Genomic DNA, 24,997 nt, shown 5'->3' with positions numbered 1-24,997 from the left:
CCTACAGCATGTCATTGGCTTCCACAAAGTATTGCCTATTCTGATACAAAAGGTGAAGACTTTGCCTTTTGGAGTTCCGCTAGGTGTCAATAAAGCCGTCAAAAAAGAAAAGAGTCACCCACAAGACCTGGACCATTCTGTCTTTCGCTTTATACTTTCGTCTTTTTTCCTGAATTGCATCCAGCTCTTGTGTGTGACTTCTTTCCTTTTTATTACCTATTCATACACCTCTTTCAGCATTTTGGGCCTACTCTCCTTTACTTCCCATACACGATGGTCAACCTGAATACCAAATCACTTCAAAATATTCCTCTTTGGCAGGTAAGCCACTCTGTGCACACTACTTCAGTACACTCAACGTGGCAAGGTAGTTGCCCTAAATTACAAAATGACATGGTGCTGCTGAAGGAGAAGAGACAAGAGAGGCAGGGCTCTTGTTAGGCTGCTAGGCAGGTACGTAAAGGACACAAAGACACAAAGAGTTTTGCACAGAGGATTTATTCCTCTGAACCGTTCTCTATACTTGCATGACTCTGCTTAATATGAAAGGAGGAGAAGGTTGTGTCACAACCAGAAGACTGGTATTCATGTACATTAATGCTGATTGCACAAGTAAACTTGGAGTATACCCATTACAAAATAACATTTGGACTTGCAAGCAAATGTCAAGTAACATTTTTTGCACCGCCAATGCCCCTTTCATATTAAATGTGCTGGCTGAGCAGGTTGAAAAGGATTTTGAAAAGGAACATACGGACACAATCTTAAGCCCAAGAGTAGCATACACTCGCCTCCAAAAGAGTTGTCGCCTACCCATCTGTTTGGAATAACAGCTAATAACCTGACTTTCAATTAATCATATGAAAAAAGAGAAATGGTGCATAAAGTGAAACATGGTACAGATACAGCTCTTATAAGGAGCTGCATGCATGCTGCAGGTGTTTGAGGGCTTTTATCATTGATTAAATCATGAAGTTAAACATGTATTGCTCTACGAATAGCGAATATGTCACCATCTCTCATTGAACTCCATTGATTTTCATTGTGTTGCTTTCCATGATTACAATGACCCTAAACATACACCTAAGGCCAAAGTCGATTTTCTGGAGAGGTGAGAGTGATTCAGTGATTAAGTATGACACCCAATCTGCGTATTTGAAAATCCCTTAAAATCCATCTACCATGTATACTGCAGGCTATAATTTGCTCTCATTTCAACAGCAAAGACAAACGTTTTGACTGTTGAGACATCAGCCACAGTAGACAAGAGTTTTTCCGCACTTCACTGCTTGTTTCCCTTATCTGACTGACAGAAAAGCAAAAGAACAGCATGGTCTGCGTGAAAATCTTGCAGGAGAGAGGTACTGGACTGGTGGGTTGGTTTGAGATCATTACCCAGTTTGACAGCATCAGCATGGAGAGACACATGAAATCGTTACTGATCATTCATGCCTCGAACTGCCATTATTGACTGGCATCACAGAAGACACAGGCTTTTTTATGAACGTCATGGCTTGTTGATGCAGGCATGCCAAGACAAGTTGTGTGACTCTGTGGCATGACCATCCAATCGGGAAGTTGCATCATACATTGATAAGCCATAAAGAAAATAAGTGGCGGCAAATATTATTCAAGCGGCATTGAACTGAGACGGCTACGGCACCATACTGCTGCACTGGGGAATCGGGTTCAGTTCTGACCCGGGGTCATTTTCCGGTCCTTTCACATCTCTCTCTCTCTCTCACTCACTCATTTCCTGTCACACTCTCAAACGGTCCAATCTGAAAAGTATATATAAGTATATATAATATATATATATATATATATATATATATATATATATATATATATATATATATATATATATATTAGAGATGCACCGGATCCAAGATCCGGTTCCGGATCCGGCAGGATAATAGGGTTTTTCACAGGATCCGGATCCGGTTTCAGGATCCAGGATCCGGTAGCCGAGGCTTTTCAGTCAAAATAGTTTCAGCCAACGTGATAAAAAGGGCCCACGTGTGTGAGTAGGCTATGTGTTTCAACCCTTTCGTAGGATCCGGTATCCGGTTCCGGATCCGGCAGGATCTTAAGCAGTGGATCCGGTATCCGGCAGGATCCTAAAAATCAGGATCCGGTGCATCTCTGATATATATATATATATATATATATATATATCATAATTTTTTTAAGAGGGCAAACAATCCTGTGCCGTAAATGCAAAACCAAGGTATCCTTCCATCCTTCTTTTGATTTAGCTGTCCATCATCTTTGCATCTATCCATCCATCTATCTATCTATCTATGCATCTAAGCAGGACCTCACCGGTGCCATCAGGGGTGGAGCGCACAAACGTGGGCAGCATCTTGATGGCGGCTGTGGGGTTGGTGTCCCGGCATAGGCCTCGGTCCATCTCACGGCGAAACCGCAAGGACACATCCATGATGCTCTGATCCGACAGCCGGAGCGGGGACAGGTACTTGTCGACCTGGAGAGAAAAACATGACTCAATCATTATTCAATTAATATGCTGTACACGGTGTGTCTACATGCAAATTATAGCTGCTGGCAAAGGACGATTTATTTATTTATTTATTACGAAGATACCTTCATGACTTGTCACAAAGATGTATAATTAACATGCCATTTTATGTCTTTGCATATTTCTAAAAGCAAGCGCTTAGCTGTTCAGAGTGTATGTGGATTACAGCTAGTTGCCTGAATAGGAGGTGCTCTGAGAAGAGAAAGCATCTGACAACAACCTCAACTGAGATCACACAGGGAAGGGGTATGGCAAAGCAAGGGCAATTTGTAGTGATAAGTGTAGCACCCAAATTGTGTCACAACAAAAAAAACAGACAAACTATTGTTCCCCTCACTACTCATCTCCTCTTCAGTCCGGTCACAGAACACTCGACTGATCCAAACGCAGTGCTGTACCAGGTCCATGGAGGCAGGTGAAGGTAAATTCAGACAAATTGACAAATTCACTAATCACTGAAAGGATTTTGGAAACATTACATAGCCTCTTAGTGCAGATGGAGTCGCCAGTGGGCCTACTCACTATTTGCCAAAAATACTCAACTACACCATAACAACATTGCAATGATATTATCAAATACGGATTAAGACATAGCCATTACAATGTTGGTGACAGTAAGTTTATAACATAGGCTCTGTGCTAAGGGGTTAAAAGGACAGCCAAATAGGAAACTCCATGTCACTTCGTCGCCATAAGGGAGTCACCGGTGTTTCATCATACAGGCCTGTATTAAACATGACACCAGACAGGCAGGCAGGCAGCAGGCTAGCAGGCAGAAATGTAACAACAGTTTCTTTTGAGAGACTCATAGATGATGGAAACCAAGTAAATGCTGAGAATCAAGTCGTAGCTGGGGAGTCGTTCTTTTAAACTTTTTTTTCATTTGTTTTGAGCATGTGAGGACTCCTATACATACAGTAGGCTTTTCTTTTACAAACATTTGTGTTGTGAGGTGGCGTAAGATGCTAAGCACCCAACCAAGTGAGCTCATTTTTTTGACCGACAGCACTTTCCAACAATCAGAGGTTGAACAGTGCACGGCAAGGGTTGCGCAGCCAGGGATTGTTTACGAACTGTAAAGCCATGTGTAACAAAATGAGTGCCTCTATCTCAGGGAGTGGCAGGGGTGGTCTGTAGGACTAGGAGGAGGATGACAGACAGTCTTCATTTGGACAAAATGAGCAAAGGTGTCTTCATAACACTGAATAAACTGAAATGAGTCAAATGAGCCAGTCTTTTGAATGGGCCTTTGACGGGACCCGGATCTTAGCAGCTCATTCCTTTCAAAGAACCACAAATAAACCCCATTCTTATGCACTAGGCAGACTTAGACGACCAGGGTTCAGCCGGGATGAGGCTTGACAGGCCTCCTCTGCTTCTCCTGCTCACATCTTTCGATTGATATACTACTCTGGGCCAGACGTATAAATACTCGCTCGCATTGTAGCACGGTCAGTTGCATGAGCGCAGAAACATGATCAGCCACAATGTAGCGCCATTCTTTTCAGTATGCCAGCATAGATAACACAATGACAGCAGGAGACACGCACACGCACACACACACACACACACACACACACACACACACACACACACACACACACACACACACACTTCAGATCATCTTTTTTGTGCTGATGAATAATGAGTTGAGCAAAGAAAGTAAAGTAACGATGAATGCTGCACTGTCTCCCTCAATATGGTATGTAACATGGTGCCAGAATCACCTGAATGAGACCACGAGACAAAGAGCACGTAGAAATGATTTGATGAAGACCAGTCTCGAGCAGAGGCAGAACACTATCTGACACACGGAAATGCAGAACACAAACTCTGACGTTGCCAATGGTGGAACATGGCTCATGTTTCAGGTTTCCAGACGTGGTGAACGTGGTGGAAGACACGGCTCAGGAGGAAGAGAGTAATTCGTCGTTGTCAATGTGAACTGGCTCTGAATGATATAATAATCCAGACACTGAACTGTGAGAACGTCACTTCGGTTCTGGTCAACAGATGTGAAAACTGTCTAACAAGCCTTTACAAAAACGCCATGCCAAAACGCGGAACTACTCCGCTCCTCTGACGTACCCCACAGTCTAGGGCTGAAACTGTATGGCTAGACTCTACTTGTGATGATCTAGCTAGCTTGTTGAGGAATGAAGCGAAGAAGTAATTTAAAGAACTGACCATCACCCCAGGGAGGTTGGATAATGCCTATTAACTTTCAAAAGTTTGGTCCCCTGGCAGATATGGTCAAGGTCACTGATAAAAGAGACGCCAGACAAGTTGGCGTTTGTGTGGTGTGGGAAAGTCCGTATTCATTTAGGATGTTAACTAATAGTTTGGAATTCGACACACGTGTTAATCGCTCGAGGAAGATAGTGTAGTAAAATAATAACCTTAGCTTGCTAGCAATGCATGTTTGTAATTTTTAGCTGCCCAACCATGGACAACTACAGCTAAATTACCCCACCAACCAGACATCTAGACCAGTGTTACAAGCTAATAACAACCGTGTTAGTTAACAGAATATATAAACACTTGGAAACTTACTTTTTGTACTTGATCATTGTGCAGCTCTGTGCTGTAGCCAGCCAGGAGATGCGACGCTATCATCATAGCTACTGTATGTCACTTTCCCCCGTTGTGATCAACAAAGGTAGGTACCCGTGTACCTACAGTAAACAGGGTGGCCTCAGTTTTCTCTAAACTTTCCCACCACCATACAACATTCCCTTTTGCGTGTAGTGTTTCTAGAAGCCGTTTCGCATCTATTGAGGCTATTCCAGAGGCCGAACAAACACTATATTGTAGTTGCCACAAATCCACGCACGCATCCCAAGTGACTGAATATTTTGCGTCATTACAGTCACAATGACGACTGTTCAGATAGAAGGTGTGGCTTGATGCTTATTGGGGGGCCTACTTTGCTGTTTCTGAGTCATTTGTAGACTTCCTTATCTATCATTTGTATCATTTGTTTCATTAAGATAGAGTTTTTTACTGTGAAAGTTACAGTGAAAGTTGTAGGCCTAGGCCTTGGGAAGCACAGGCAGTGTAAATTTCCAATAGCCTATCTAGAATCTCATGGCCAATCAGAATTAATTTATAGCATTTTAGGCTAAACAAAATAAGCTAAATATGAATAAATAAATGCAAAGAAATACATAAATGAATCAGTAATTCACAAATTTTATTTGACACATAATACAGTAGTCACTAAACCATGATAGTGCTGCCAGTTCCCAGCTTAACAATCTTAATGTCATTCAGACTCTATGAAACTTCCTCTTCTGGTATGACTCAGTGGTCTGATGTCCATGCACACCCAGAGGGAGGACATCACAGATCCTGGCCTTTGGCCTGTTTTTCTAAATTAAGGACACATTATCATTAGCCTACATTACAGTTCTATATGTTTTTCATTGTTGTTTGAAGCAAACCGTTTCACTTTTACTTTTTTTTAAATTGATTTTATGGGCTTTCTGTGCCTTTATTGAGGATAGCACACTTGATTATGACAAGAGAATGGGCAGAGAGAGTAGAGAGAGAGAGGTTCCATTGGCCCACTGTTTCCGGGTCCTTGCAAGGGGGAGGGGGGCGGGGGGAATCCCCCTTAAGGCAGACCAAGGCAGACCTAAGGACTGTTCTATTCAATGTAGGAGCATTATGACACCCCCCTTTAGACAGACTGGAACCTGGTCACGTTAGGTGCCCATAGAAACCTATTATGTTGGCATATCTCTATATACTTAAAGAATCTCTGGAATGGGGGAGAAAGATGGAATAGGGCTGGGAAATGATGACCCAGGCCAGGCCGCAGGCCAGACTTCAACCTGGATCCCGATGAGCTTGCAAGCTCATTGTAGTCTGGTGCCTTAGCACGCTGGGCAACAGCACCCCCCATGGACCGTTTATCAAATTTTTCATCAAACATTTTCCATCAAACTTATCATCTATCTCGAGTTCAATCAAATTTCAAAGCTGTGTTAGGTTAACGGCGTTGTTCAGAGTGATGGTGTTCTGGTTTTAGAGAATTCACATTTGTTTAGGCCTACAGACAGGGATGGAGATGTGATCCCATGGACAAAAAGTTGGTGGTAGGAGAGGGGGCTGTTAACATCAACTGCACCTGTTGTTTTTATTTTATTGTTGTTGATGTTGTTGTTGTTATTACCGCCGGCACCAAGGAGGTTATGTTTTCGATCACGTTGGTTTGTCTGTCTGTCTGTTTGTTTTTTTGTTTGTCTGTCTGTTTGTTTGTCAGTAGGATAACTCAAAAAGTTATGCACGGATTTGGATGAAACTTTGTGGAGTTGTTGGAAATGACCAAAGAAACAAGTGATTCAATTTTGGTTTTGGTCCGGATCACAAACACGATTGGTGGTGATCACGGATCTACGCTGTTGGTAGCCTAGAAATGTAGTCAAGTGAAGTCTGACACACACACACACACACACACACCCTACTCATACATGAATTTACAATTCTTTCGACACATTCACTCACAACACACACACACACACACACACACACACACACACACACACACACACACACACACAGCAGTTTTCAAACACTAACATACTGATAGACAAGTACAATACACACACACACGCACACACGCACACACACACACACTTTGCAATAAGAAGACTGACATACTGTTTGACAATATATACACAAGCACACACGCATGCACGCACACACACACACACACATAGCAGCAGAAGTACAATCAGTGGTCATACAAGTAAAGTGAAATCTGTATACAAGGTGCAAGAGTAGGTATGTTGAAGATGTGAAAGGATGAGCCATGGATGACCCATGACAATTTACAGGGTTCTAGGACCATTTTTGCAGTTGCAGTATATATACATATATTAGGGTGCATCAGATGCCCCCTATGAAAAGATATTGCCTTGGCCCTATAGTAAAAATGTTCTACACCCAGTAAAAACACACTGTGTAAAATATGTTGAAATTTAGATGAATTCTACCGGGTCCACCAGGCCCATGAAAATACAAAATAATAGTGATGGTGATGGGCAACCTGGATTCCAAAGCTGAAGTCCAGTGCCACATATTCCAAATGACATACCTAGTTTTACCTTTCCAGTTAGGGCAATTGGACAGGTAAAACCAGGTAATTTGAAATCTGTGGCACTGGATTGTAGCTTTTGAATCTAGGTCTGCCATTGTCTTAAAACAGAGGTGGACAAACCGCGTGACACATTTGCCCCAGCCAATATAATGAACCAGCTGAGCCTAATTACCACTTAAGCCAGGTTGATGAGGTAATTAGTGAAATCACCTGTATTGGGAGCACAAACAGAAGGAATATCTAAGCAGGTTGTGTATTCAGTCGATCCACTTACACAGACTTCAGTCTCAGGACAGACTGATGGTCAAACTGCTATATTTAGGCAAATTTGCTCTTTTGCAACACAATATCAATTCATTGCTGCCTTGGACCACTGCTAGTATCAAGCAAGAGATTGCAAAGCTGCATGACTGTTATATTTGTGTGTTTCACCTGTGGGCCTACAATTCATGGAGGAACATCTGTACTAAAGCTGTGAATGTGCCTTGGAATGCCTAGGCTACAAGGCAGTCAATACAACTGTATTGAAGAGTGCCATTACTTCTTTATCCCATCGCCTGTGGTAGTATTTCACTTTACTCCATCAGATGATACCCATGACATACCTAGAAGCCACTTAAGTACAGGTTTTGGGAAGCCACTCTTTCCAACATCACATACAGTTGTATTGTATGTACTCTATTGAACTACTGCAGGGATTTCTTGAAAAAACATAAGTCATTCCAAGGAGCATTCACAGCTTTAGTACAGATGTTCCACCAGGTATTAACAGCTACCTGTACAATCCTGTAGGCCCACAGGTGAAGCACACAAAAGTCATACAACTTCGCAATCTCTTGCTTGATACTGGCAGTGGGTCAGCTGGTTCATTATATTGGCTATATTTGGAATATGTGGCACTGGACTTTGGAATCCAGGTTGCCCATCACTATCACCATTGTTTTGTATTTTCATGGGCCTGGTACACCCAGTAGAATTAATCTAAATTTCAACACATTTTCCACAGAATGATTTTACTGTGCATAGAACATTTTTATCACACAGCTGAGGCAATATGTTTTTATTGGGTAGCTTTATGCAGCAAAATGTCCATTTCTATTCAGGGCTGGACTGGGCGATAAATAGGGCCCGGGCACTTTTGGATTTAAGGGGGCCCCCTCATTATTATTAGTGCCGGAGAACTGACTCACCGATGGGCCCCGCACCCTCATGGGCCCCTATTTTCAGTAATGTAAAAAATGCCCGCCATGCCAGATGGCCAGTCCAGCCCTGTTTCTATCCAAGATTTTGACTATCACCATTATTTTCTATTTTCATGGGGCTGGTGGCCCTGGTAGACTTCATCCAAATTTCAAAATATTTTACACAGTGTGTTTTTACTGGGTGTAGAACATTTTTACTATAGGGCCAAGGCGATATCTTTTCATAGGGGGCAACTGATGCACCCTAACATACATACATATATATATATATATATATATATAATATATATATATATATATATATATATATATATATATATATTTACATGTATATAATTTCGCCTGCAGCTTCTCCTTAAAAGATGTTTTTTTGGGCCCTGAGACCAAACGGAGGCGAGTTGAGAGTGGACGCTATCAAGTCGTTATGGCCCAGGGTATAGACTAACAGGAAATCATAGTGAAAAAAAAGTAAGCAAAAAACATCCTGAGGGGTATACATAGCTCCCGGCCAATATGGAGATGGAAGACCAAAACTGATGTGTTTTCAAAAATAGCAGGCTACATGGCTAGGTTGGTGTTTAATAATGCCGGGCTGAGCTGCCAAAAATAAAAGTAAAAGTAAATTCATGGTGTTCACAACACTAGCACATGATTACATAACTGTTACACCATTTTCTCCAAAGACCAAAACGTTTGTCCTTCTCTTCTGACAATAACCCAGAACTCTGATGACCATTTTTAAAGATGTACAATGCTCCAAGCCACACAGCTTGGTCAATCAAGGTATGGATGGAGGACTACCAGATCAACACTGTCACGGCCAGCCCAAACTCCAGGCCCGGGCCCAAAGGACGCCGGAAAGAGTTTTAGAGTAGAGTAGAGTAGAGTAGAGTAACTTTATTGATCCCCAGGGGGAAATTCAGGTATCCAGTAGCTTACATAAATACACAAATACACAAAAGCCCACATGGACATTTCAAGACAAAATTTTTTTGAAATAAACACAGGAATAGTCATCAGGGTGGGGAAAAAAAATAAAATAATAGAGATAATAAATGTATAAAAGGTAATTGTGCAAAAAGACATTCTGTGAGTTGGGATAGACCAATGCAGAAAAACATACTCTGTCAGTTAAGGTAGACAACAAGTGTTGATGGATACATATATGATATAGTATAGTATGTAGAAGTAGGCAGTGTACAGAGTATGATAGGGGTTGAACATTCTTACAATGTCACAGTAAAGTACAGGTAAGTGTATTAGGAAAGCACACACACACACACACACACACACACACACACACACACACACACTCACACACTCACACACACACACACACACACACACACACACACACAAAGAGGTTCCCCAGTAACTGGGCCAGCTCCGACAGATCACAGTCTTTGCTTGTGGTAAGCAGGAAAAACAAGTATGTCCAGTGGTCAAGGGTCAAAAGTTCCTTAGTGCAGTTATTGGACAGCACACACACACACACACACACACACACACACACACCAAGAGGTTTCCCGGGCTGGGCCAGCTCTGGCATCTCAGGCAGTCCAGTCCCCTATGATGATGTTCTTCTTAGTGTCCTTCTGTGTGTTGTTAAACAGCTGAATTGCCCATGGGACAAAGGACTTCCTTAGTCTGTCAGTCCTGCAGGTGAAAGCACGGAGTCTGTGGCTGAACAGACTCAGTTGGTTAGTGAAGGTGGCGTTAAGGGGGTGGTGCTGATTGTCCATAATAGAGTCTAGTCTGCTCAGTGTTCTGCTCTCGGTTATTGAGGTGAGTGTCTCCAGTTCCATGCCCACCACTGATCCCGCCTTCCTCACCAGTCTGTCAAGGCGTCCAGCATCTCTCTTCCTGATGCTTCCTCCCCAGCACGTCGCAGCAAAGAAGAGCACGCTGGCCATGACAGACTGGTAGAACATAAGCAGAAGTCGGCTGCAGACATTGAAGGACCTCAGCCTTCTGAGGAAATAGAGCCTGCTTTGGCCTTTCCTGTAGAGTGCATCTGAGTTTGTGGACCAGTCCAGTTTATTGTCGAGGTGCACTCCTAGGTACTTGTAAGTGCTGACAGTCTCCACTTTCTCTCCCCCAATAGAGACAGGCACCAAGGGTGGGATGGAGCGCCTGAAATCAACCACCATTTCCTTGGTTTTGGTGGTGTTCAGGTGCAGCTGATTGTTTTGACACCATCCCACAAAGTCGTCAACCAGTCCCCTGTACTCCTCCTCCTGACCATCTCTGATACACCCCACAATTGCAGTGTCGTCTGAGAACTTCTGCATGTGGCATGTTGCAGAGTTGTAGCTGAAGTCTGTCGTATACAGAGTGAACAGTACGGGGGAAAGCACCGTTCCTTGTGGCGCTCCTGTGCTGCTCACCACTGTCTCAGATGTGATGTCACCCATCCTTACAAACTGGGGTCGTTCCGTGAGGTAGTCAGTGATCCAGGTCACCAGGCCAGGCTCCACTCCCATCTGCACCAGTTTATCTCTCAGCAGCAGTGGTTGAATAGTGTTGAAAGCGCTGGAGAAATCAAAAAACATGATTCTCACAGCACAGCCACCCTTGTCCAAGTGAGAATGTATCCTGTGGAGGAGATACAGGATAGCATCCTCCACTCCCACGTTCTCTTGGTAGGCAAACTGCAGAGGATCCAGTGCGTGTCGTACCTGGGGCTTGAGGTGGTAGCGCAGCAGCACCCGTTCGAATGTTTTCATTAGATGTGAGGTGAGGGCAACCGGTCTGTAATCGTTGAGTTCCTTGGGGTGTGCTTTCTTTGGGACGGGTATCAGGCATGATGTTTTCCACATGGTGGGGACCTTTCCTTCCTGCAGACTCCTATTGTACAGGTGATGTAATGGCTCAGCTAATGCCTCAGCACATGTCTTGAGCAGTCTTGCACAAACGCCATCAGGGCCAGCTGCCTTGGATTTTAGTTTTTTCAGTACCCCTCTGACTTGTTCAGAGGTTATAGTCAGTGATGGCTGTGGTCGAATGAGGTTTGGGCGGGTGGAAAGGGTGGGTGGTGGTGGTGGGTAAGTTGTTTCCAGTGGCAGAGGTGAGGGACTGGAGCCTGGGGTAGCGACAGTGGGGGTTGGTGGGCCTGCTGTGTCCATCAGTGGGGGTGCTATGGCAGAGTTGCAGATGGTCGGGGTGGAGGCCATAGGCAGAGCTGGGGGATGGGTAGATGTAGTGTCCATGTATTTGTCACAGGGTGGAGTGTCGCTGAGAGTGGGGGGTTCTGAGTGAGGGAGATCGGAGCCGGCTGAAAAGTGATCTTCAGGGTCGTTGCCAGAGTCGTTGTCAAGTGCGGGCTGGGGGGGTGAGGGAGCTTGAGAGGTGACGACTGAGTGACCTCCCCCAGTGCCAAAGTTGCCAAACCGGTTGTAAAACTGGTTTAGGTCATTGGCCATTGATGGGTCGCCATCAACCATGCATCTCTTCTTCCCACAGCCGGTGATGTTTCTAAGCCCCTGCCAAGCCTCTCTGGAATTGTCGCTCATTTTCTTTTCCACTTTCCTCCCATATGCAACCTTGGCCTCCTTGAGGGTACTTTTGAGCTCTCGCTGTACGCTCCTCAGCTCTGTCAAGTTACCCTCCTTGAAAAGTTCCTTTTTCCTATTGAGGAGTTGTTTGACCTCACTGGTTACCCAGGGTTTGTTATTTGGGTAACAGCGGACAGTCTTGGTTGGTGCAACAATGTCCATGCAGAAGTTGATGTAATCTGTTGTACATGCTGTGGCCTCCTCCAGGTCATCACTGCCCTGTAGTAAGTGCCAGTCTGTGATCTCGAAGCAGTCCCTCAGCATCTCCTCTGCTACTGGTGTCCATTCCCTGAAAGTGCGTGTGGTAGTTGGAAGTCTCTGTACTTTGGGGACATACGAAGGCTGGAGATGGATCAGGTTGTGGTCAGAGGAACCCAGTGGGGGAAGGGGGGTGGCGCTGTAGGCATCTTTCACGTTTGCATACAGGAGGTCGATTGTTCTGTTCTTTCTTGTTGCACAGTCAACAAACTGGTGGAAGTTAGTGAGGGTGGAATCAAGGGTTACATGGTTAAAATCTCCAGTTATGGCAAAGAAAGCCTCTGTGTGCTGTGTTTGTAGCTTTGCAACAGTTGAGTGAATGATGTCACAGGCAATGTCTGGAACAGCTCGCGGTGGGATGTAGACACAGATGATTATGGCATGAGAAAATTCTCTTGGGGTGTAGTAGGGACGTAGGCTGACGGCCAGTAGCTCCACATCTTTACTGCAAACCGTTTCCTTCACAGTAACATGTCCAGGATGGCACCACTTGTTGTTAATGTACATGATCAGTCCACCTCCTTTCTTTTTCCCTGAGAGTACATTGTCTCTGTCCAGTCTGGCTGTGCTGAAGCCCGGTAAGTCAACATTAGCAGTAGGAGTGAGACTATTCAGCCATGTTTCAGTGAGGCAGATCAGACTCGATTCTCTGAACAGCTTTTGATTTCTTACCAGGGCAGTCAGCTCGTCGGTTTTGTTGTTCAGCGAGTTCACATTTCCCATCACGATTGCAGGGACAGAGGGCTTGTATCTCCATTTCTTCTCCTTTCGCCTGGCTTTGACTGCGACTCCAGCTCTGGTTCCACGAAAGCAGAAAAGTTCCTGGGGTATATTGCCGTTCACTGCACTGCTGGCAAACTTGCGCAATGCAACCAGCTGATTCCTTGTGTAAACAAGTTTACTGTTGCCAGAATGTTGCACAAAGTTATCCATATCCATGGGATAGAAATAAAAATCCCTTCTTGAAACAAGAAATTAAAAAAAAGAAAGATTGAGGTGAAACAGACAAACACAGACAAAACAACACAGGAGCTACTGAGACATGCTGCCACTCTTGTCGGCGCCGGGGGTGTGTAATGTCTAAAGTGGTGGTGTATTTTTTTTTCTTCAATTTTATATTTTCACTGCTGCTAGTGTAACGGAGGCTAACTAGCACAGAGTTGTTGGCGTGGAACGTTGGTAAACCTCCCTACGATAGCTTCATACAGTCTTGTGCCGTTGGGCCGAGAGACTAGTCTCTTGGCCCAGCGGTATCGTACTGTGTATCCCATTGCCGAACCGTTGTAGTTGACGAGGTCGCACGTTCGATCCCCGAGGGGGGTGAACAGGTGCAAGATGACCTCCGTCACAGTGGTGCCGTGACCCGGATTGGGAGTGAGGTTTAAGGGGGAGAGTGTAACGGAGGCTAACTAGCACAGTGTTGGCGTGGAACGTTGGTAAACCTCCCTCCGATAGCTTCATACAGTCTCGTGCCGTTGGGCCGAGAGACTAGTCTCTTGGCCCAGCGGTATCGTACTGTGTATCCCATTGCCGAACCGTTGTAGTTGACGAGGTCGCACGTTCGATCCCCGAGGGGGGTGAACAGGTGCAAGATGACCTCCGTCACACTGCACTTCACTCATTTGTCTGCAGTAAAAGTTGAGAAAGTCTAATTTAGGGACCCCAAAAGTGGGGATGTAAGGGCCACAAGCCATCAACCCAAGCTCAGCAACCTTTTTTCTTGCAACAGGCCTGGCTGGAATAGTCATAATACTAATTTTGAAGTGGTCACTTTTTTGGTTTGTGGAATGACTTCGCTGAGAAAACCAGTGCTTCTCTCCATGAAAATCCAGAGAATTCTGTGTAGTGTTATGGAAAAGGTGTGTGTTAGAACTAAAATTGAGGACAAAGAAAGAAGCAATTGTGCTTGTAGTTGAGGCATTGGTTCATGGGTTTGGTTTGGTAAATGGGTAAAATGTTTTCAGAAGTATCAGATGTGTCAAGTACCAGAAATTGAGTGTAAACAATAGAGGAAAAACTGAAAAGGGCCTTCAAGGATCAGCGCACTAAATAATCTCTTTCCAAACCCTGACATCTAGTGGATGACAGAACATCCTACACCAATGTCAGGATCATTGACTATAAATGACGTACCAAACTCGCTCAGAAGTTTTGGAAACCTAGGCTACAGTAACTTTGTAATGGGAAAGAGATGTCTTCCTTTTAGACATTTTTTTCTCCACCAGTCTGAGGCCGGATTAAACCAAAGATTTTCTTACAATCTGGCGGGGGGGCACCCCTGATTTTGAGTCAGCCTAAATAATGATGAAGTGCACCTGTTAGCAATAGTGGGTAGCCCGGTTTTAGGCCACTTCCAACAGCACATCAATTAGTCAAATCACCTGGTTCTAATTGTTCCACTTTCACTGTAAGCAGATGTCAGTCATTAGTTAATTAAGTTAATGACTGCTTGTTGTTTCTGAAGCGACTCGAGGTAACCCAAACCTGTCCGTCTTTGGCAATAACGTAATTTTCTGGAATGCTTCGGCAGTTGCGCACAGATTGACGTTTCCAACTTTGATTGTTAATATCTCATTCAGTCCCGAATGTCTGATAAAAAGATTAAGGCAGTTTTAATGAATGTGCCAGAGCGTGAATTAATGGCTGACATTTTCATGCAAGAGAATGGAGAGGCAATCCTTCCAGTGCATGTCAGCATTTTGAAATTGAAGCGCATGGACTCCGACATTTATTTTGTAGCTGAGGACCGAGATAAAACAGTCAAAAGAAGGCAGCTGGCTAATGCAAAGGAGCGATTAAGGGTAAGTATCTGAACCTGTTCATTCCAAAGCCATGCGTAAAATAGGCCTACAATTAGGCCTAAACCAGACAAATGTATGGCCGTGTCGTGTACCTGCTCAACTCATCACTCTGTTATCCGTCGGACAAATGTAATTGATGATTTCCTCCCCTCTGCTCAGGTGAGGAGTCTGAACGCCATGTTCGCTCTTCTGAAACGCATAGTGCCAGTGATGCCATTAGGCCGCAAACCTAGCAAAGTGGACATGCTGAGGGCGGCGGCGGAGTACATAAGACTGCTTTCAGCTGTGCTACAGGATCCGTGTGTAAGTGTACTGACACTGACCGTTCAAGTTCAGACTGGCATCACGCATTGCAAAGGCGTAATCATTTCAGGCTAATGCATTCATTTGGATAATGGCATGTTGGCAAGTTGCACATTACCTTATTTGGTCAGTCTCATTAGGCCCAGGCGATGTGTTAGCCTAGCCTCTTATGGGTGTGATGACTTGCATTTTTTCTTGTATGTGTTACTGAAGAGCAGAGAAAGTCCAAGTAACGTTCTTCAAAGTGGAGATGCTCAACCAAATACTGGGAACAGCCTACAAACGGATGTTTGGACCATAGATAAGGTTGGTTGGTTAGTTCCAGTTCAAACACACTCCTACAAGGCACCGTCATTTGTGGCCTTGTGGCATCCTTGTCAAATTTAAACTCAATCACTTTGTCTTTAGTCGCGCAAAACAAAGATGTGTCCATCACAGCTTTTGTTTGGCAGAATCATTTGAATTCACATTGTCCATTTGTAAATGTCTTTGGCCTAGACCACCATAGGCACTGGTTTGGTAAGCTGACCAAAGTTTCAAGCAGCTTATTGCAGGCTCTTGGCAATATCATTTCAGTAATGTGCCAAATGTTTGCCTCGCTATATGCCTAGAGGGCTACTCTCTTTGACCCCCACAATTTGCTACCAGCCACTTACCACAACTTTGATCCCACCAACCTCTGAATCAACTGATTGTAATGACGCCTATTAGAGTAGAACTAGAGCTGCACTCGTTGTAGTTACCTGCAGGGTGTGATTTGTAGGGGGGGGTAGGGGGGATTGTCCCCCCTTCTGGTCTTGATATTGCCACTTTTTCTACATAATTTTATCACAGTTCAATGTTATTCCATTGATATTGCTTACAATCTGAAACATATCCCCCCTTCTGGTTTTCTGACAAATCGCACCCTGGTTACCTGTATTGGAAGGAAAACCTGGCAGTGTTTTTATTTTCTGGAATACTTTTTCTTTTTTGACCACTCTGCTTATTTTTGCGACTTTTCTGACGAGTAATCCTTGTGCTTATGCTTGTGTGTCTGGGTTCTTTCCTATATGCAGACTCCTGTCCTCGGCTTGTGCTTGTGGCCTCGTGTTTTGCTTGGAGCCCGCCTCTGTGGAGAAAACGATTATGTTTCCTCTCTCAGACTAGCCACAACAACTTTTGGAGGACTATTCTTCTCTCGCCATACCGATTGCAAACGAGAAAATGACATTAGAAAAATACTTCATCACGAGGCCACAAGCAGGCAAGGGCGGACATGAGTTAGGATATTAGAAAGAGCTCTCTGTCGCATTCTTTGACCTTTGACCCCTACAATCTTCCACAGGTACTGCTGGCCTCCGTTCCCAGCACAGTGCCCAATGAAACTGTATGCACTCCTGCCCCAGCTCCAGTTGCCACTGCAGCAATACATGTCAACGACCCACAACCCAGAGGCCTTCTGATCCAGTGTGTGCAGCCTCCTTTCCAGTACATCCTTCAGCTTGCCCCGGGGGTGGACCAGGACACACTCCAGCCCTCATGCTCCGTCCCACAGCCAGAGCTCACGGCTCAGTTTCAGCCACAGCTGCAGTTGCCTTTCCAGATCCAAGCCCAGACTCTTTAGGGGTCAGGGCCTCGAGTCCTAGTGTCACACATCCTATGTCATTTGTGTTTTGTTTTTATTTATTATTGCGTGTGTTAAATGTGTCATATGCTGTGCATTGTTTTTGTATTTACCCTCCTAAATATGGTTCATAGCCTTGGGTCTTATGAAACCACAAATGCCAAAGGAAGTATTTCTAAGTGTTTACTATGTGAGTGATTACTATATCAATGTTCTGGGGGTGTATAAGAAATGGTTTCGGGGGGGGAAGTAAATTATTTTTTAAAATATTTATTTTGTTGGGCGTTGTGTCTGTTATTTTGGTATCGGGGAAATCACTAATAAATGTTACCAGCATGCACTTGGTCAAAGAAAATGGAATCTTGTACAAGAACGACAACTAGCTGGTGTGGCCAGGAGTGGCACTGCAGCTATGTTATCGCAGCCAAGTAAATAATGAATGGGTGCCAATGGGGCTGTACGCTTCTCTTAGAACTATCTGCCCGTGTGATTTTTTCCCTGGAAACAATGAAGTCGCGTTCGATAGATATGAGTAAGTGAAAGCATTTGCCGACACGTTTGCATCTTGTCAAGTGTTAGATTCGTGAAAATGACCCTTATTTCAACTATAGCAATGACATAACACGTGACAATCGACTTTACGGCATACGCCATTTGTTTTGTAGTTTTAAGTCTGACTTCAGATGTCGATGTGTTTAAAGTTATGTTAGGATTGTTGCGGACACCTGTTATTTATTGCATTTAAGGTGGTGGAAAAGCAGCATGTGTACATGGGGTAAAGGAAATGACTGCGCTCATCCTTAAGAATTTGGGCACCTTCAATTAACATGTTGGACGGTGGTGGGGGTTGAGGTGTGTGACCGTAGATGTCTCTGCTAGGAGGATCAGTCAGAGTACGTCTCTCGTCAGCTCTGGTCGTGAATAGTCGCAGAGATTCCTCAGCCAGCAGGTATTAGCCGAATGCTAGCGTGTTGCAGGACAAAACTAACACGTCTTTGGGAGAACAAAGCCATGTCAGGAACCTTTAACTTCACTTCTAATACAACTTCCATGATAAGGTACAGAATGTGCACACATCTTTACAAACCAGAGAACAGAATCGTCACAAATCCCTGCTGAGCCATTTAGCCCAATAGGGAGGGAAAGTAATCTCATCGCCCCCTGCTGGCAACGTTCCAACCCCCTGCAACAAATGAATGTTTTTTTTCTTTGAAAAATTACATCTCGGCCCTGACGACGAAGTAGAAGTAGTGGCAGTCATATTATGGGCATGTTGGCCCGTTTTATCGAACCAGGTGGTAAAATGTTCGGTTTTTCACTGATCTGAGCTGATTTTAATATTCTTTAAAAAGCTAATACAGAACTACACTGACTGGCATGTGTGGCTTGTTTACTCCATGTAATTAGCATAGCCAAATTAGCATAGCCAAACATGAGCCAGAGAGGTGGTTACTCGTCACCACAGAAGCCATCATATCTACTAGAGAATTTAAAACCATACCAAAATGATCGCGTGTATATATGTGTAATAAGAAGACAATGTGGAACTCATAGGATTACAAGAATGTGAAGATATGCGAAGAACTTGCGTTCGTTCGCGTTCATTTGTTTCTCTGTGTTGTCGACGAGGCGCGAAGCACAGCATGCTGGGAGCTGTAGTCCGTTTCCGACCAGATTGGCACAATTTCTATTTTTCTTAAAAGGGCAAAAAATGACTTGAGATTTTCACAGGTAGTAGTTCATGCTATTGTGTACGCTGAAAAATGTGTCTGGTGTTATAGTTCCAAGTCATATCTTTGTGGGATTTTTTTAAAAACTTGTCTATGGGAGTTTCAATAGGATCACCCTGGTGTTTGGAACGTAACCGCTAGGATCGCTGTTTTCCACTTTCCCTCCCAATAGGCTCCCATTCATCTTTTACTTGGCTGCGTGCGCCAACGGGGCTATAATGGGAGCCAATGAGAGACGGCTATCTCATAGCTTAGAACATTTCTGGCTTGGTGTTACTTTCTCTAGCAATACACGAGAAGACCAGCTGGGGGAGCCACCCGGATAGTGTACTCAGCCACAGGGGCAAGGTTCTGTTATGTGGAATATTCAGACATATGACAAGGCATTTTTATTGCAGCGCGCTCGCCATCCATTTCTTGCGCGTTTGTGCGCCATGTAGTGACTTTCGGAGAGTAATGGCATTTTGCCCGCACGGCAGTGGCAACTGACTGGATACAGAAGGTGTGTTTTGGTTGAGGGATAACGCGCAGGTCGTAACGTTGACAGGCGTGGCGGTGGGCAGGACCAGGCTGCCTGAACGACGGCAAACACGGGGGATGCGCTGCGAGCGGGAGACGTTAAAACCTCACCAGTCAAGTGATATAACAATTCAGTGTCTGGAAACAGCGCTGTTAATGTTCAGTTTTCTATTCAGTGTGATTACGACAAAATAGTCAGTGAGCTTCCTGCTGTTCACAAATCTACTGTCGTACCAAGCATCTCGAGAAGGCTACATGCTTAGAGGGCAAGGCGTTGGAGGATGCTCTGAGCTAAGGTGAGGCGTTTTTCCAAGGCTGTTTTCATTTTGCGTAGCGCATGTCGAAATTGCCATATAGTGTACAGTTATGTCTGTGTAGCCTATTGAATAGTACAATCTAGGTCTACATACAAAAGTGATACGGATAATTTTCAGTTAAATTAGTTGTGCATAATGCTTTAGGCAAATAATTTTACTATCACAAAATGGTGATAATGGCTTGGTAAGCCTCCTATGGTTGTGGGTGGATGGAAATCATTCATAACACAAGCAACCATGCAAAAAGACCATGGCATGGGGCTGGTAAGCTGCAGATGACTCGATATGGGCTGGAGCTGTTTTGGGTTTTCACAAATTTTCAGCTCATTTCTATTTTCCAGACGTTTGCTTGAAAGTAACCCCCCCCCCCAACAAATGACGTCACACACATGTTAAACAGCCATAGAGGCCTATAGGCAATGTTGTGGTTACCTTTTGTTTTCAATCAAGCACGGGCCCGTTCTCTGAATTGTTTTAATTCAGCTGTATGGTTGAAAGGTCGCACAAGAAACCTGCTAACGTAACGTTGTATATTTTGATCAATTTTAAGGAACCTCTTTCAGTTTCTGATACAAAGCTGATTCGTGTGAGAACGAGGAATTGCTGCTAAACGAACATCGTGTGCTGAGGTGTAGGAGGGCACCGCTTTTTATTTTCGGATTGTATACGGTAACAAGCCCGGGAGGGGCAGCGTTGTCATCAATGCATTTATGGTTGCGAACTGAGATTGATCGATTGTGCAATCTGATAGGGATCGCGGACATCCTGTTAAATGCAGATGGCCATTAGTTAAATCCCTGGCTGCATCCCGACAGTGAGTGGTGCTGATGTTGCAGCGGCGCTCGTGTTGTTGCTAGGCAGCCATGCGCTTGTCACGTAGCAAGTCTGAACAAGTAAGAGACTCAAATGATGATTTAGGCTATAAGAAGGCCTAGACCTGGAACATGTTTTGCAAATGGAAGCAATTTAGGTAGGTCCCTAACTAATGCACTCATCTTCATATCCTAATGAAATTATAACGCTATAGGCATCTAGAATTATTAACAGTTAAGTGGCCAGAGTTGATTATTGATGGTTATTATGCATAATTTTAGTTCTATAGGGAGGTGGGTGTTTGGGTATCAGTGACGTGGTAATCACAGCATCTGTTCCTGGTATGAGCCCACTTAGCTCCCGAGTGAGGTCTCCTGTCCTGTCATGACGACCCAACCCTGTCTGGGAAAAGACTATCATGGCCGCCTAATATCCACACAACTGTTAGCCAATAGAATTCTCATTTGTTCATGATCTCATCACGGAATTAGCCTACTGATGATAGAATACTGATTGAATTCAATGTGTCCATATCATGCTGCAGCCTCCTTGTTATCCATGTGGGCCACCAATGGTCTATGGCAAAGGACACATCTGTGAGTGATAGAAGCTATCAGAGAAAGACAGCCTATTAGTATGAATTAGACTTTGGTAATAATGACCCTTTCAACTCATTGGTTGACAAGCCGAAGCATGTGCAATCCAAGTGCTATCCAAGAACAAAAACACCAGGGTTTTTTTTAGGTTTTAAAAAAAGAGTGTGGTCAACTTGAAAGAAAATTGCTATATGCACTATGTTATATCAGAAATATCCATTATCACCATCAGGTTAATGCCATTGGATAGGCCTAGGGGAGTAAGTATCAGACAGAACATCTGCAAGACCAGATAAAAATGCTGACACGTGTATGAGAGAATCCTTTTTGACATGTTATTTTACCACGTTATACAGTGGTGCTCCTCTCCCTGATGAGGACTGGCAGCCTGTCCGCATTTACTGGGATTAAAGTGCACCCTGACAGAAATCAATCAGGCGTCACTTATGCAATTATATACCACTCACTCCCAAATGTCTGCCTCCAGTAGCCCCGTTTTAACCAGATTACTCCGGCTTTGGCAGAGGCTTTCCTACATCCAGACCTATGTTGAAAAATCAATACAACAGACAAGTGCATGGACATACAGGGCCGGGGCACTGCCGTATGTGCATGTCATTCGTGTGTGTGTGTGTGGGTGGGTGGGTGGTTGGCCTTTTCTTGGGGAAATCTTGGAACTGGGAACACTGATGATGGGCTAGACGCGAAACGTTTGTCCCTTGTCTGTCGGTTTTAGTTACTTTATTCGGCTTTGTTTAATACAGTTTTTGATTTTGCATTCAGCTCTTGTTTGCGACTCCTTTCTTCCTTTTCGCTTGGGGAAATCTTAACAGTACACTTGGGCTATCTGTAAAGTGAGATATCCCAGAAAAAGCAATGTACCTTGGATCTTTTAACACTGGTCTGTATTTGCATTTTAGCATCAAAACATTGCTCCATGCGCAATAGTTCAGTACCACTTTTCAATTTAAACAATAGTTCAAGCTATTTGCACTTTTCATGTATCATGGATAATATTGTGACACTTAAACAGTTCAGGCCTAAACAATAGACAATCAATGCATTTCCCTTGCCCTAGTTGGTTGTGCAATTTTTTCCCAATATGTGTGCTTCTGTCTCTTCGCTCATTTCTTTCTTGTCCATATAGTATATTTGTGGAACGTAGGCCTTCTCATATACTCAAACAAATGCAGATGATAGTGATTCTTTAGGTCTTCATTTTTAGACCTATAATGGTTTTGGAGAATGCTTGACTTAGTATCTGGTCAGAAACCAGTTTCTATATAGCCTACAATACACTATGACATGCAGTCATTTGTATGATACGGAAGTAGTTCACATGTTTATGGTGTGTCTGCTTTCAGAGAGCTTCTTTCTCATTGTTTTAACCAGCAGCAATCAACCATGATAACAGCAACTAGACAAAACCCTGCATGTTAACTATATTTTCAATTCCTCCTTCTCATTTTTTACCAGTTTGCATTTAGATGACGTCTGTATAGGAGGCCTGCCATTAACAGCCCAGTCATTACCACCAGCCTCCCCTGGGAGAGGGCTGTCTTTGCCAGGGTACATACAACAGATGTGGCCCCATTCATATGGGCTAGGCTACGTCAGGCTAACACACAAAGACTCTTGGGTCTGTAGTGAAGTGGGGTTCTCAATGACAATAATAAAGTCAGAAAGTCAGAGAGATGAACAGACCAAGGATATGGATCACTGGAACCATGTTGTGTGATCTGAAGAGACCAAGATAAACAAATTTGCTTTAGATGGTGTCAAGCATGTGTGGTGGTAAACAAGTGAGTTTTACAAAAAAGGTGTATCCTCTCATAAGCCAAGCATGGTAGTGGGACTGACATGGTTTGGGGATGCATGAATGCTGTCAACATTGGCAATCTGAAATACACCTAAAAGAAACATGCATGTCAACATGCACTGTGACTACTGAAGCAGATCATGATATTCTCCATAGGATTGCATTCAAATCTCACACCAATCTATTTAAGCCAGATGCAGACTCAAAATGTAAAAGTTCAATGCAAAGAAAGGTTGAAACGCACACTGATGACCTCCCTTGTCATCCCTTTTCATTTCGTTTCATTTCGAGACGATTCGAGCCAACATAGCCCCTTCTCTACCGGGTTTTAATCTGGGGTGTACTCACTTTTGTGAGTACATGTTCAAACATTAATGGCTGTATTTTGTTTTTTTCTGAGTGAACAAGACATTTAAGCGGTTAAATATGTTGTTAAAAGGTCACTAATCATTGTGTCAAAGTTACATTTCTGTAATGCTTTCCTATGAAAAGATATACTCAAAAATCTGCAAAACTGTGAGGGGTGTATTCACTTTCGTGATATACTGTATGTATCTTGTGAAGATGAACTTGCAAGACTCCTTTGAGAAACATCCATGAATCAGCAGAAGTGTTTTGTTGCAAGACCTTCTGGGATCTCAAATGTCTTCTTTTTGCACAGTCCCGATGCTATTTAATCGAGGAAGACTAAAAACAAAACAAAAGACAACACTTAACAGTTAAATACATTAACCGATGAGATGATTTTATATAAAAAACAGTGTTAATTCCTATCTTGGACATTAATTCACCAGCTTAAATGGTGGGTGTATTCCTTGTCATGTTTTGCAATGTTTTCCTGTCTGTAGTGCTTACAGTGTGACAGGTCTTGACCAAAAGCCCACCATTTTATCACCTGCTGGTCCTTATGATGGAGCCAAACTGTTAAAACATAGTAGAGAATGCAATTTGACCTTACTATGTGGCAGTAATCGAAGATCTCCCTTCAAAATATAATGCATGAGTGGCTTTTCATGCTGTTTAAAACCCATTTATACCATTCAGCACTGTATTTAACGCTACAGATGAGTGAGAACATCTTAACCAATGCACTACTGCACCCGCATGTCATCATGGAGGCTGACTTTTGAAGCTAGCACTAACACAAGTTGGATGGTCCATTTTCACCGTAGCACAGGATGTGCAATGCTCTATTATTGTCAAAAAGAATGGACTTCTACAACTTCTGCTGACTTCTGTAAGCAAAGGACGTTCTCATGTCTTCTGGGTCTATTTCAAGTGAGCTCAGGTGCTTAGGAGAATGTTACACCCCTGTATCATTTGCACGCATTAAGCATTCTTAATATGGTCAATTTTCAATAGCTCTAATTCCTGGAGTGCTAGAGTGAGACTACAGCCAATATATATTTCATGATGTCATGAACCTATACAATGATTTTAATAACAAAAATATGTCTTATATACACTCAATCGTGGTAAATCAAAGGGAATTCAAAAATGTATGTAATAACTATGGTAATTATTCCCTTTGCATCTTTAATGTTGAGTGTCTCAGCCTCTCTGTGATGATCTTATACCTGGACACCTGTATTGTCCGTCAGTACAATTCATTTTGAAATGTTCTTCTTTGTTGTTTTATCTTATTTGGATGTTTACTAAATTTCACTGATCCCCGTCCCAACTCTTTTGAGACGTGTTGGATTTATCAAATTAGAAATGAGTACATATGTCCCCCAAAACAATATTTTTTCTTGGTTTTAACACTTAATATGTTGTCTTTTCACTATTCTCCATCTAATGAATAGATTGAATGTTTTGAAAATGATAGCATTT

The 24,997-nt window shown here is 43.5% G+C and overlaps 3 protein-coding genes across 6 annotated transcripts in view; 2 read left to right on the top strand and 1 right to left on the bottom strand.

Moving 5' to 3' along the window:
* hk2 (hexokinase 2) overlaps window positions 1-5,371 on the bottom strand; it is a 47,156-nt gene extending 41,785 nt beyond the window's left edge. For both annotated transcript variants that reach the window (XM_063194946.1, XM_063194945.1), the window contains exons 1-2: window positions 5,096-5,371; window positions 2,326-2,488 (exon numbers count right to left, since the gene is read on the bottom strand). In XM_063194946.1, coding sequence (XP_063051016.1) covers window positions 2,326-2,488; window positions 5,096-5,161 — 229 coding nt within the window. In that variant the 5' untranslated portion in view covers window positions 5,162-5,371. The remainder of the gene's footprint in view (window positions 1-2,325; window positions 2,489-5,095) is intronic.
* Window positions 5,372-15,106: 9,735 nt separating this feature from the next.
* On the top strand, window positions 15,107-17,710 carry figla (folliculogenesis specific bHLH transcription factor). The gene is made up of 4 exons (XM_063194944.1): window positions 15,107-15,461; window positions 15,621-15,764; window positions 15,978-16,070; window positions 17,092-17,710. The coding sequence occupies exons 1-4, from the start codon at window positions 15,246-15,248 to the stop codon at window positions 17,368-17,370; spliced, it is 732 nt and encodes a 243-aa protein (XP_063051014.1). The 5' UTR covers window positions 15,107-15,245; the 3' UTR covers window positions 17,371-17,710.
* A 1,661-nt stretch (window positions 17,711-19,371) lies between these two features.
* The window catches only part of add2 (adducin 2 (beta)), a 35,314-nt gene continuing 29,688 nt past the window's right edge, over window positions 19,372-24,997 (top strand). For all 3 annotated transcript variants that reach the window (XM_063194942.1, XM_063194941.1, XM_063194943.1), the window contains exon 1: window positions 19,372-19,915. The gene's annotated coding sequence lies outside the window, so the exon portion shown is untranslated. The remainder of the gene's footprint in view (window positions 19,916-24,997) is intronic.

Source organism: Engraulis encrasicolus, chromosome 3 (genome assembly GCF_034702125.1).
Source record: "Engraulis encrasicolus isolate BLACKSEA-1 chromosome 3, IST_EnEncr_1.0, whole genome shotgun sequence".
In the NCBI taxonomy this organism is placed as follows: Eukaryota; Metazoa; Chordata; class Actinopteri; order Clupeiformes; family Engraulidae; genus Engraulis; species Engraulis encrasicolus.
Note: the sequence above shows the minus strand (reverse complement) of the source record. Positions and strands in the feature narration are given on the sequence as shown.

Excerpts from the sequence above, each read along its gene's own strand:
- figla (XM_063194944.1), top strand. The coding sequence starts at position 15,246 with ATGTCTGATAAAAAGATTAAGGCAGTTTTAATGAATGTGCCAGAGCGT. Across the intron at positions 15,462-15,620 it reads ATGCAAAGGAGCGATTAAGG|GTGAGGAGTCTGAACGCCAT; the intron begins GTAAGTATCTGA and ends CCCTCTGCTCAG. Across the intron at positions 15,765-15,977 it reads CTGTGCTACAGGATCCGTGT|AGCAGAGAAAGTCCAAGTAA; the intron begins GTAAGTGTACTG and ends GTGTTACTGAAG.